This window comes from Taudactylus pleione, unplaced genomic scaffold (assembly GCF_031769625.1).
Source record: "Taudactylus pleione unplaced genomic scaffold, aTauple2 ptg000021l, whole genome shotgun sequence".
Taxonomy (NCBI): Eukaryota; Metazoa; Chordata; class Amphibia; order Anura; family Myobatrachidae; genus Taudactylus; species Taudactylus pleione.
This window is the reverse complement of record NW_028284423.1, coordinates 3,291,811-3,306,472: the sequence shown is the minus strand read 5'-3', so window position 1 is coordinate 3,306,472 and position 14,662 is coordinate 3,291,811. Positions and strand designations below refer to the sequence as shown.

General features: G+C 38.4%; 1 protein-coding gene across 2 annotated transcripts in view; it reads right to left on the bottom strand.

The window, feature by feature from the left end:
• LRBA (LPS responsive beige-like anchor protein) overlaps positions 1-14,662 on the bottom strand; it is a 626,758-nt gene that overhangs the window by 526,618 nt on the left and 85,478 nt on the right. For both annotated transcript variants that reach the window (XM_088448343.1, XM_088448354.1), the window contains exons 19-23: positions 14,444-14,525; positions 10,250-10,373; positions 9,776-9,968; positions 1,646-2,644; positions 406-581 (exon numbers count right to left, since the gene is read on the bottom strand). In XM_088448343.1, coding sequence (XP_088304469.1) covers positions 406-581; positions 1,646-2,644; positions 9,776-9,968; positions 10,250-10,373; positions 14,444-14,525 — 1,574 coding nt within the window. The remainder of the gene's footprint in view (positions 1-405; positions 582-1,645; positions 2,645-9,775; positions 9,969-10,249; positions 10,374-14,443; positions 14,526-14,662) is intronic.

The window sequence follows — 14,662 nt, the reverse complement described above, 5'->3', positions numbered from 1 at the left end:
CTATGTGTTGCTTACTTACACTCACAGTCTGGACAAGGGACACTTCAACTTCACTATGCAGCTAGTTTTATTTCTGGTTTTGAACAAAACTTTAAATGTTTTCAGAGCAGAGAGACAAACACTGCTGTTCTGGTCTTTTCGGTTTTTGTTTTGGTTAACACGATTAGATTTCTTCTGCAAGATAGTGATCGGGCTCATATGTTCAGAGACGCATGAGACTGATCGGGAGGAGCGCCTGGGAAACGGGACTGACAAGTCAGCCGTCTTTATAGGCATTAATACCATCACTAAAATCTATATACTATGTTTTATTTTGAAACATTTCTACTAATGCCACAGCACTGCTAAGCAATACACGGACCGAGAAATACATTTGTGGTTTTCCATTAATGTCAGAAAACTAACCTTCGCCACATTTGAATATCAGTTTCAATGGAAAATAATAAGTCTGTTAGCAGCCGCTGGTGCATCAATGACCATTTAAACTCAGGGATACGAAACATTGTAGATCTTGAATCTCTTCTCTGTCCATCAGACGGAGGCACTCGTTCTCCTTCATGTGCAACTGGCTGTTTTACAGGCTATTCAAAAGCAAAACATAGAAATGAAGTAAATATGATGCTACATGCAATGGATTAAAGTAAAAATAAATTAATATGCACTATTTAACCCAACATCTGTAATGGCTTCCGCAGCAGAAACTAGTACAATGGGCTCGATTCAGAGACGGACGCTAATGCGATCGCAACTGCGTTTTCGTACGCAACTCAGCTGCAACAATATGCTAATGTTAGGAAAGATCATCTGATCATAAAGACGCCCACTGCTTTCTTACCTGCATGCGACGCATACCAACGTATACATCGGTAACATCTAAGCACATCGGCGGTCATCTTACCCCAACGGCAGGTCTGACCTGACACAGCCTTGGGTGCTCCTCTGACACACAGAGCTGCGTATGCAATAGCAGTGGATAATTTATGCATGCCCATATAACATCGTTTAAACGGACAGGCACGTCTGCATTTTTGTGACCACTACCCATTACCACCCCCAAACGCTGGCAGTCTGGCACTCAATTAGCAATGGATTCCTCGGTGCATGCTTAATCGCAATGCGATCGCAGCGCATGTGCAGTGGCAAATAGTTGCTCGATCTGCATGAAAAGTGCATTAGCGTCCGTCTCTGAATCAGGCCCAATGTTTCAAATCATGTTTTGTATGCAAGATACAAGTCACAAGTTACTTCTGTACATGAAATGGACTGCATAGACAACTTATTTTACCAACTTCAATAACAAACAAAAGGCATTTTATTAAATGAAGTTCATGCATCCATATTGTTTAGAGAAACCTTACACATACAACACACTTTTCTCGAATGCACATTGTATGTACGATTGTGGTGCATTTCTGATTTCAGCAGGAATCCATTCAGTTGAAGGTAAATTCATGCACAGATCAGGAATCCAGTTGAACATAAAAGTCCTGCTTCACACATGAAAGCCATATATTCTTGCAGATATCAAATTCAAAAGTGGGTACAAATGGGCAACACTGACCAGAAAAAGGAATATAATAGATACTCGCGAACCCTTAAAGTTTGGCTAACAAACATGTCGTAAATAAAAGTGCATTGTAAATACCTCAGGTCCTGGTCTTGGAGACAGGTCTGGCTCACAGCTTGCACTAGCTTTTAGTTCCAAGTTTTCAGTATCAGTAGCAATACTTGACACATCAAGCTTAGCAATTTTCTTATCACAGTTCTGAACATCTGAGGTGATGGTGGTGGTGCTGGTGGTTAGATCTCCTGTGTCATATGAACTGGGTATGACAGTAGAAGCCATGTCCTTGTCTACATTTACCGCACAAACGTCAACAGTTTCCTCTGGGACAGGGTCAGTCTCAGAGGCATCTGGAGTAACAGTCTCATCCTGAGCAGTCTCTGTTGATAGATTGTTAGAACGTGCACTTGAGTCGTCAACAGCTTCTGTACATGGCAACTGTGTGCTTACTACCTCGCTGTTACTTTCTTTGGGGTTTTCCTTCTGCAAATCCAAATATTCACTCTCTTTTGAAACCTCAATCTCTGTTGCCAAGTCTTCACTGTCTACCAGAGTGATGTCCCCATTTGCTTGGCCTTCCGCCTTATCCAGGCTCACGGCCATGCTGCTTGAAGTGTCAACACTCTCAATCGCATTGCAATTAGCACCTATTGCAGAGCTAGCTTCTTCAGCCTGACTTTCATTGGAGACTGTGGTTGCAATCTCTCCATCTGTGGAACCCTTTGAGTCATTTACTGCGACCTTTGCAATGATATCATTCTGATTATGTGATAACTCAGTCACAACACCTACGTCAGTTTCTATTTTACTTTGCAGGTTTCCTACAGATAGGGAAAGACTGTCCACACCCTCATGCTTCTGTTCTCTTTCTGTAGTTGCACCTCCGTCTGGATATTCTATATTTGATGCGGTTTCTGTCCGTTCTAAAGGTGGTGTTTGGGGCCCGGTATCATATGGTCTGCTATATCCAGAAACGGTACGTATAGGACTTGATGGACCAGGTCCTATTTCTCCATCCACATGGTCTTCATAGTCCCTGAAGACCTGAGCCAAGCTTTCTTTGTGCATTTCAAAAGTGACCTGAAAATGGATAGAAGCCAACAGTTAATTTTTTTTTTTAGTTAAACTTTTTTCAAATAATTTTCCAAATGTTTAATGTGTATTCATACAGCTATCCTATTGCGCCATATGGCGCGATTACCAAGCTGTGCACTTTCCTTAATTTTGCATATAGTGTACTATGTACTTAGGATGAGTTTTTTTGTAACAAAGGAATTAGTATAAAAAGTCGCAGACAAAGCATAACGATGCAAGGCGCAGGTCACTCATATCAGACCAGTCTAGGATTTTTACCTTATATTATGCACTTATTCCTTAATTGTGCATCTTGGTACACTTACAGGGCTGGATTCAATTAGCCGCGGTAATTAAGAGCGCAAAGAAAAATGCTAGTAGCCTCAAACTTTTACACCCAAGGCTATTCATTCAGATGCCCTCTACCACGTGCGTTAAATCTGCGTCTTACGCGCCTTATCCCATAGAATCAGAGATAAGTACTTGGAGCTATGAGCTAATGCGCTCACAGCACCCGTGATAAGGGCACTTACTGTGGTTCTCTGTTCGAGCCTCCCATAGGCTCGAACGTAAATTTGGGTTTAGTTCAGTCTGCGGGCTACAATTAAATAGCGCCAGCCACTGCATTAGCCCGCTGTTATTTTCCATGACTAATTGAATCCAGTCCACAGTGTACTAGGCACAACTTAGTCGCAAACTCTGCCACACTTTTTGAGGATAGGTGTATATGGACACATCAGTATAATCCCCCCCAAAAAATTATGCAAAATAATGTTTTTGAAAAACAAAGTACTGCAAAATGTGTGTTGCACAAAAAGATTTTTAACAGGAAAATGAAATGCTTCAGCTAAATTAAGTGTTTAATACACAAGCTAAATAATAATAGTGACATGATGATAGAACGGCAGTATGTAATTATGTAGTCCAAAGAAATATTTATATAAAACTTTATATAGCACCTACACATTCCTAGGCATTTTACAGAAAATATTTAATCACTCGCATAAGTCCCTGCCCCAGTGGCACTACAATCGATATTTCCTACCACATGCGCACATACAAAAGGGTTAACTTCATCAGTATCCGATTAATCTGGTTTTTGGACCATAAGAAGAAGTACAGGCAAACAGTGGGAGAACATACAAGCGCTGCAATTAAAGGGGACTGGTTGGACACTCGCTCAACTTCAGTGTTCTGAGGCCTCCAAGCTAATCAGTGTTGTAACGTGCTATCCAGACAAGGTGAAGCAATCAGTCAGTCATACTTTTAAATTCAGTATATATAAACTAGTGAACAGCTTTAATTACTTTAAAAAATGCTATCCTATTTAAAAATAAAAAAAATATTTAATTAAAATGATGCAGAAGAGAAGTATTACTCCATGCTGCATGAAAAATGTTGGCGAGGGACAAAACAAAAAACGAATACGTAAAAATCCTCAGGCCAGAACCGATGGACAACTCAAGCAAAATCTGTAACAAAATGAATCTTTGCTACTGAATTGCGCAATCAACTGACACATAGCCATGAAGTAGCAATATGTTTTGGTATGTCGACTACCATTTAGAATATTTCTAATTGGTTACTGTGGGATATTTGCTATACTGCATTTTTTTGGTACAGAAAACCCCTCACTTCCAATGTTTGTTACTACAAATGTAATTGCATGCAGATGCCAAATAACAATATTCCCCAGGATGGAAGCCTGAATAAAAAAAAAAAACAGCAATTTTTGCTGGCTTGTTTTTATAAACATTATATTTAATGTTTATACTGATGCTCACTCCCATGTTGTAATGTTTGGCCACAGAATACGGTCTTTACATGCTGTAACCTGACACTTGTAGGTTCTAAAAACACACCAAGCAATATACAAAAACAAACGACTGAAGTACTAATTGTGCATTTTTTAAAAATATTTACTCAATTTATTGCCTAGAGTAACTCATGACTCTATATTGTTTCTAGAATGCCCACAGTCTATCATGCCAAGAAGAGAGTGCAGCAGTTCTAAAGTATCAGGAGCAAGCCAGTATCTATAGCTAGTCCATTGAATGGTTGTTATTCTTCTGTCACTTGCATGTGTAATGGAAAAGCTGATAGTTTGCAATTAATTACTAGATTTTGTTGTAAATTAGCTGGCTAAAAGGCCAGTCATTAATCTTCACTCTGATTGGAAAGTTAATCCATACATGTACACAATCTCAGAATAAATAGTTCCAGTCTACCAACTCCTGTGCTGCTAGTTTACAGTCAATTCCTTCGAAGGATAAACAAATAAATGCCAAAAATGAACAACACCCCTTTCTAGAAATTGACCATTTAAAAAGCAAGGGGGAATCATCATGGCTCCAATTTTATCTGGAATTCAGATAGTGTGTAGATGGCCGCTCAGCTTGTACAGAAAACAGCATGCCCTCCTTACACTACAGAGTTGGTTCTATACAGAAACTCATTCCCATAGTTTCTCACTGCTTAAACCGGAATTTAAATAAAATATACATAGGTGAAATTGTTAAACCTTTTGGGTTACTTTAACATTTAAATTAAGCTTCAATTAAAGCATTTTTTTTTCTACTTCTTGTGAACGGTATTTTGCACAAAACATATTGTCCTCTTGTTACTGGACTCTGGGCAGGAAATAAGGTAGCATTTTATTGCCAATTAACAGATTGCAGTAATCACAGGCTAATAGAATGGAAGGTGCCAACATCAAATGTGAAGCACACAGAGGCCATAGCAATACAATAGCCAATAAAAAACAAACAATTTTAAATTTTATTTTTGCAATATTGATTTCAAGACACATTTTTATTAAGTATAGAAAACATTTCTTTAACTGATATCACTATTAAAATAAAATGCATGTCTAAATAAAATTGAGTACATTTTGAGCTGCAATTAAAATGTTGGCATACTGCGAATCTATAATGTTCCACTGATCAGATTATCATTTGTTTATTTTATTACCAGTTATTTATATAGCGCACACATATTCCACAGCGCTTTACAGAGAATATTTGACTGTTCACATCAGTCCCTGCCCCAGAAGAGCTAACAATCTATATTCCCTATCACATGCACACACACATACGCACTATGGTTAATTTTTGTAGGGAGCCAATTAACCTACCAGTATTAATTCAATACTTAAGCTGGGAAAAGATGGAAATGAAGTTGGACTACAAACACTCTTTGCCGATATCAACAGACAGGTCAAGAATGTGTACATAGAAAGACCATACACGCCACTGTGTCAGGCAAGTGAGAACTGTTGGTTTAAACTAAACCAAATGCTAAAGCATTTGTCAATAAGCAATTAAGTATCTGTACAAGACTACACATCTGGTATAAACAATATAAATAAAAAAAATTATATTTCATACAAGTACACAAAAATGTTGATCGGAAAAAAAAAGCTCTACATGACTTAATGGCCAGAAGTTAATCACTATTATGTTTTTTAGCATTTGCAGGCAGAAACTAGGAGTTAAAGTTACTAAAGGTCGATTTTAAAATTGATCTAAAGCAATGTTGTGCTTCATGGGGGTAAACCGCACATTTACTAACAAACTATTTTTTATATTAATTTTAAATGTCAGTAAATGTGCGATTTAGCCCCTTAAACACAACATAGATTTGGATCTAGTTAAAATAGATTTGAAATCTACTTCTAGTAACTTACCTCTAGATCTTTTTACAAACATCCTTATTAATATTTTGTTTAACAAGTACACTGGTAACCATTTTTGAACTGTTTTGATTAAACAACATGACAACTATATGAATTTAGGCAAAACATGCCTTAACCAGAGTAAAACCGAATTTGAAAAAAAAAAAAAAAACTACTACTGTAAAACAAAGGAGGAAAAAAAAGCTTTTCGAGGTCACGTCAGAGAAGTACATAAAAAGTTTTTGCAACAAAAACAGTTTTGCTTAATGCCACAGGGGTACCTAGCTAAGGAGGACTGGAAATAATTGAGCTAGTCAAAGCTTTGCAGATGCTTGGGTAATGATAGCTCACTTAACTTCCCAACCTTACCCCACTGCTGGAACGCTCTCAACAATTCTAAGGCTATACACTAAACACAACTGTTCCTACATTCCACACATTGTACTGAAATCTGTTAACTTGCATGCTGTTTGGAAATGTCAAACAAAAAAGCTTCAATAAGGCAGATAAAATGAAACAATCCTTGTAGATACTGGATATTGAAAGGATGCATAAAATGTTTCCAGACTATTTCATATGGATAATGTTGAGCCGTTCTAACCCAGTTTTATTTTTTTACATTTCTTTCCCACTCTTATTCCAATATTGTCAGATATGCCATCTTATTTTAAATTAGGTCTGTAGTTAAATACATAAATTTAAACACATTTCACAAGGGGACACATTTTAAGGATCATCGTTAAATCTCCAACCAAAAGGCCGTCACTAGTATTTAACCAACGAACAGTTCATGGAGCTTGGAATTTAAATGTCAAAGGGCACACATGTTTAAAGCTTGTTAATCAAATAAAAAGTAGGAACAAATAGCATTTATTTTGGAATATGCATATTAGCCTTTCTACAAGTTCAATAAAATAAAAATTTCAGTACACTTCGACCAAACGATGGTACTGTATAAAAGTGTAAGCATCTCAGCAATTCTCGAATGGTATTTAAAAATTTTACAATTATCAGAAATTTTAAAAAAATTACATTTGTTCTTAAAAATATTTTAAGTACAGTGCCATACATACACAATATTTCTTCACTAAAAAAAATCTAATTCTGACACAATGAAACCCCCATTATTATTATTACAAACTAAAATGATATTACACATACATTTATGTAATATATTATTTATGACGGAGATAAAAGAGGTACATTTCTTTTTAAATAAATGAAAATATACACGATTAAATGTTTTTAGTATACACAAACAGATGCAGGGGAAAAAAAACCCAACATAACACTGAATTCTTTAGAGGAAAGTAACGAGAGTAGGACAATTATTGCTGGTATAGCAGTTACGGCTTATAAAGTGTGGTTCAGCTGTGGGAGGAGAGGGCTACATTGACAAACAGCTACGCTGCTACAAAGGTGGCAGGAAATCTATCAAACCGGACAATAAAATTGCAATTGAGTTTCTTTGGCTTTTTATAGCAGATGCACGTATCTTGATATGTAGCACTGCAAAGCCTTTCCAATTTTGGAACACTTGTTCTTTTTATCAAGGAAAGGTGTTTTAAATTAGTAGCCAAAGGTTATGGCGAGCTTAAAATAATGAGGGGAGTTAATTGCAGACAGTTACACTGGTAACAAAGACTGTACATATGGATTCTAATTAGACTGCCTGCTCTATGCAATTGGTTAATATTGTTAACTAATGAATGCACAACATAATCAATGTTCTCTAAAAATCATGGCTTGCATTTCTTAATGATTCTTCTAACTATTAAAACCTCTTTCATTTTCAACGTAAAGTCTTTATCTTAAAAAGTATGTACATATAGCTTGCTCTGCCAGTATTACAAAGCTAAGCCACACTTCTGCAGCACATTTCCGCCACCTTGTGGTCTATGCAGCACAACAAAATTTGTGTCCAGTTGTTTTTACCTTTATTTTTCATTGTCAGCTAATGCAAATATTAAGGTTTCTTAATACTGGAATGCACCAATTACAGAATCGCCATGAAAACACATACTACACAACCAATGTCCAATTCAAACTTTTTAAAAATATATTTGGCAATGATTAAGAGTTCAAATTAGTAATGTTAGGATATACGTAGGTTAGTAAACATCCCAACTGAAAAAAAACCCTATCCTATTACAGGAGATGAAGATATTTGGTTTGTCACAAATATTTAATGGCTTACTTGTGTATGGGTACATTTTCATTCCTTCCCCATCTTCGTAGAATTCATACATCATATTTTCTCACATTTTTACAAAGCTTAAGTGGTTACCAAACGTTTTTTTAATGGCAGCGCCCTAGAGTATCATTTTTGTTTACGGCACCCCTAGGCCAGAAGTATCTTATTGAGAAATCCAGCAAAAATTATTAATATAAATAAATTGTGCTTACCGGTCATCCTTTGAAGTTATGTGGCGGTGGACAGGGTTGTGCTTCTGCTTGTCCACATATTTTATGATTGGCAGCCACCAGCACTAGTTTTGCCTATCACAATGACCATGAATAATTAAATTTGGTCCAGGACCACAAACCTGTGGCACCTCTCCAAGTGTGCCGTGACACCCACTTTGAGAACCACTTGCTTAAATCCTTAATTCCTAGACAAACACTAAACAACGGAAAATTGGCTAATTAGAAGTCCCTCGTTATTTTTGTATTAATTGCAAGAACTATTTGTTATGGAAACTTTTTTTTCGAATCCATGGACTTCATATCTTATAGCACCTAATTCCGGTTTCTTATCACATGCATTGTGACAAACTGTGATATTTATTACCGAATTGCAAATCGGTTGTGAATCTTTCTGCCTGCACCACCCACAGCGGTACAGGTCCGACGTAAGTTTCTATTATTGACTTTCAAGGCTTGCTTACTAATTTTGTATAGTTTGGCTGCCATACATGTTGTCGATGAAAGGAAAGCTAGCTGCCATTGGACAGACATGCTTTGTGATACAGCAAAAGAGAAGCTTTCAATGAATTTAAATAGACTAATCCTGAGTAAGGGGATGTAGTTTACATCCTTCGCTAGAGGTTTATAATAGATGTCATATCGTACTGTAAGAAAATAATAAAGTCCAGTCATCAAATGAGCCACTTCTAGATGTAGCTATATGCTGCTTTATTACACACAGCTTGTGAACAGCCATGTTCTGCTGTATCTACTGTTCATATGAAATTCCATTGCAGTGACTAAAGGTTTTTGTTATTGATATCTTTATTCATTTACATAACACCAGCATACTCTACAGCAATTTATCATTTTGATTTAAAATATGCAAAGCTGGTAGTTCCTTAATGGAGCGCAAGCATTGTACATTGGGATGAATGTAATCACTAATCTATAGCTATTTATTCTATATAACAAATAGTTCCCCTAGGTTACATTTGCACTAAAATCCAAAGACACTATAAAAAAATAACAGCTGACAAAAGAGTAAATATAGTTACCTTTGAATGTGTGATTGAGATCGTGTCCACCCAAACACGCCACCCGCCCCATTCATATTTCACAGCATGGTACAGGAGGATACGAAAGATGGCATACACCATTTCTGTAACCTTCTGCTCATCAGTGTTTCTGGGGTTAAAATAGCACAGAGACAGCATCCACTCCTGCCACACCGAGCACTGCAGCAAGCTCCTGCAAGTAACAGCGTACAGGTCACATACCAAAAACATTTTTCTAAATAGAATTTTATATAAAAAGAGAACACTTCTCATTACTACTGTATATTATACATTTAACCAGCTTCAAGATATTTGTGACATTACATTTAATAAACAGGAGCCTTATCTACCATTACATAATCCAAGATCCATTAGTGAACGGGGCTGAGGAATTAATGATCAGTGTACTTTTGCCCAACCTAATACACAATAATGACTTTCTACAGAAAAACCAACCATATCTGAGCCGCGTACCTTCTGTTGTCTCTGCTATTATTAAAGAGTTTTATCATGTCCGAAAGGAAGATCCGCCGCACTTCCATGACTTCTTGAGATGCAGGAGAGTTCCGCAGAAGTGTAGCTATCACTTTGAGAATCACTAGGAAACAGAATTCTAGAATATTTCATAGTCCATGACTACATACCAGGATAGTGAATAAAATAGTTAGCAGGGTTCTAATAGTGAATATACTGTTCTGTAGATTACAGTACAGACAAATATTCTAATCAACAACTATATACTCCACAGCTATACGTTCCAATACGTTTAATAGGACATAAATACACACAAGCATATTATATATATACACACACATTTCTACAAAAAAAAAAAAAATCAGTCTGCCTTTACTTCAGCTAGACACTTAAATCTGAGCACTAGATCAATATTTGCATGTGTTTGTAACAATCAAAACTCCAGGAAGAATGGCAGGGAGCCTGCAGGTAGTGAATCATAGAAAGTGTCAGCCAAGCTGTCAGCCCTACAGACAGATGCTTTCTCTATGCAAACACATGGGGATTCAGGTGTAAGGAAATCAAAACTACAGAAAATGTCTATCACATAACATGCTGATTCATTCCAAGCACCATCTGTTACACATATCCTGCAAATAAGACTATATTGCTGAGGAAGACCATCTACACCAAGAGGGCGAGGGGATTTATTATTTCCATCTTTACTGTGTCTGCAAGCATATAAAAATAAGGTCATAAATAGCCTTGGTTATGTCTAGAGTTGGAAGGTGAGGTGGGTAATATGGGTATGGTAATCGCACACAAGCGTTTTCTAAACTGGCGTTCTGTAACTATGGGGGAATTTCACAAACCGTGGCTACTACACAAATCACCAGTGCTCACTACAAAATGTTCACTATTGCCATAGCCAGTATTCTGCCCATGAAAATATATAGAAGGATAAAACTGACATTCTCTGCCTTGCAATCCTGCACATAGCATTACAAAATCAATCTCCAGCAACAAGCTGCCACAATTGCTATGGTGTGCATAAGTAACACAGGGGGACATTTTTTAAAGCTTGGAGAGTGATAAAGAACTAAACCAAATCAGCAGCTGTAATTTTTCAAACATGATAGTTAGGAGCGGATGGGTGATGACTTTCCCTCTCTCCACAGTTTGATCAGGGACGTGCAGTCAGGGAAGGCAGAGCCTCCCCTCTCATACTCACTGTCAGACTGCAAAGTTTTGCTTATAAAAATGATTAATAATAATACAAAGATGATATTTATAACTTATAAATATCTTCTTTGTATTATTCTGATCGTTTTTATAGGCAAAACTCACCAAAATTGCAGCATTCTCTAGAAATACAGGGAGACGAGGCAGTAAAAGCTCACCCCCACCTCTGATATCGCTGGAGATGGCGGCTGGGCCACAAAGCAGCCAATAAAACACAGAGAAAAAGAGCTAATGGAGGCATGCTTGACTGTGAGGCGGAATGCCTTGAACTCTGATGGACACCTCTGATGATCAGGTGACCAGTTCAGGAAGTACTCAGGCACCAGAGTTTAGCAGCAGCACTGAGAAGAGAAGGAAATTGGAATATGCACGGGGGAGGGGAGAGGGAATCTGAGTGCACGGGGGAGGGGAGAGGGAATCTGAGTGCACGGGGGAGGGGAGAGGGAATCTGAGTGCACGGGGGAGGGGAGAGGGAATCTGAGTGCACGGGGGAGGGGAGAGGGAATCTGAGTGCACGGGGGAGGGGAGAGGGAATCTGAGTGCACGGGGGAGGGGAGAGGGAATCTGAGTGCACGGGGGAGGGGAGAGGGAATCTGAGTGCACGGGGGAGGGGAGAGGGAATCTGAGTGCACGGGGGAGGGGAGAGGGAATCTGAGTGCACGGGGGAGGGGAGAGGGAATCTGTGTGCGCGGGGGAGGGGAGAGGGAATCTGTGTGCGCGGGGGAGGGGAGAGGGAATCTGTGTGCACGGGGGAGGGGAGAGGGAATCTGTGTGCACGGGGGAGGGGAGAGGGAATCTGTGTGCACGGGGGAGGGGAGAGGGAATCTGTGTGCACGGGGGAGGGGAGAGGGAATCTGTGTGCACGGGGGAGGGGAGAGGGAATCTGTGTGCACGAGGGAGGGGAGAGGGAATCTGTGTGCACGGGGGAGGGGGGGAATCTGTGTGCACGGGGGAGGGGGGAATCTGTGCAAGTGGGGCAGGTTCATATATGTGTGTGTGTAAATTTGGCTCTGATACTAGCCAGTGCCTCCCCATCCATTGACCTCGCTGCACGTCACTGGGTTTGATGCATCTCCCACACATTGTTATGTTATCTCGCTGTAAAGACTGGTGTCTGCCATCTCTTTCTCTTGTAACAAAACGTCAGACCTCTATACCAAAGCCATGGCCCCAATTACATAACACGCACATCCAAATTATATTGTACCCATACCTTACCACTACATAACTTCACAAATTATTGTATGGTGAAGATTATTACGCCTGGATGAGACTAACATGGGTAATTCGGAAGAAGTGAAGGGAATACTTGAAGAAACAAACATGCAATGACAACACTACTAAAGCATGAATGAGTTCTGCAAGTCCTCTTTGTAATACCTGTGTGGGAAAAAGGTGGTGTCCTTTAACAATATCATTTTTATACATTAAGGGCCATATTCAATTTGGATGCAAAAAGTCGGAATCGGCGATAAATTCTCGCCGATGACGTCATTTTCGCATGTTTCAATTATCCCCGTATTCAGTTACAAAGACTTTTCGCCGGTGTGAAAAGTCTTTGCAAAAAAACGGGGATAAGTTTTACCAGCCTTTAGCTGGCGAAAAAAAGTGCAGAATTGGGGTATAGGGGTGCATGCTTTAAAAAAAATAGCCTGCACCCCTGGGAATGGCCCATAAAAACGATCTGTGCTAAAAAACAGTTTTTAAAAAAAAAAAAAAAATCGGGACACCCCAAAACATTTTTTGTAAATTTTGGGGCAAAAAAAACAAAACACACTTCTAAAATAGCTAAATTTAATCCAGAGGGGTTCCCTTATATGCGGCAGGTGCCGGAGTAGCGGCAGGTGCATTTTTGCAGAATTTTTAAAAATATCTTTAGGGACTTAAAAAAAAATGCTTACCCCCCATTTTCATGTACCCCAAATTTGATAGGAATAGTTATTTTCCCCCCAAAGAAAATGTAAGTGCTATTCTTCACCACTTCTTCATAGCCGCAAATTTGCAAACCCAAATATTCCAAACCCTGACTTCCTTCAGCAGGCAAAAATGGGGGTACCCATAGTGATCCACCATGTCTGGACATCTTCATGGGGGGTTCCAGGCTCATTTCCCGAAAATTCCCGTTTTTTTTTTGCAGATCCAATTTCGACGGGTCCAGTTTTCGCTCCTTTTAAATTAAATATGGGGATAAGCGGGCAGGCGCCAAATACTTTATCCCCACTCTAACCTCCGATGTGGAGCGAAAAGTCCAGCACGGACTTTTCGCTCCCATATTGAATATGGCCCTAAATCGAATTTATTTCTATTTCCTATTTCTGTAACACATAGGTACTCAAACTCTGTCCTCAGGACCCCAAACAGTATGTTTTTTCCTAGCCTCTTCAAAGAATCACAAGTGAAATCATTAGCACTACCTGTCAATTTTTTAAATTGTGCAAGTGAGTAATGACTACACCTGTTCTTCAGCTGGGTGACCTGGGAAACGTTAACCATTCGGTACTGAGTTTGAGAAACAATGTTCTAATGATAATGATATACCTTGTATATCAGAAAAATTGCCCATTAAAAATACATAGCCTACACTTAACCATTTATTAATTTACTGCTTATAAGTATATAATCTGTCATGTATCTGTACCAATTATAAATCTTTCGAAGATTAAATTTTTTGAAAGAATTCAGAATTTAGCCATTCTAGCTTTGTATCATATCGTTTACACTCACTTATACAAAGGACTACTTTTATATTTCAATCTTGCATTTCGACCTAATTGACATCTCTTCTATTACATGTGTAAGTATCCAAAGTATAGCTCATTATCACATTGGTTCTAGCACTTTCCTAAAATATGCCGTATATTAGCTCCTACTGGAGCAAATATACAGTTATGGATTAATGGATTCCCTGCTACTCTGTATTCTCAATCTACTATAGTATATACACAGAAACCATAAATGATTATCTCTACTTACAAGGATTTTGTATTTTGACGGTGGAGTCCGGGTCAGCATGTTGCTTATGTATCACCTGAGTGCTAATTTGTTCTATGAGAATCTGAAACAAACCATTAATATGTTGTTAATATTTAAAATTTGAGTTATGAAATAGGATTTGTAAATTATTGCAAAATACAGTAGTCACATGGTTTGTGCATTACCCTGTTCATAAAACATGGTGTTTAGCTTCCCAGC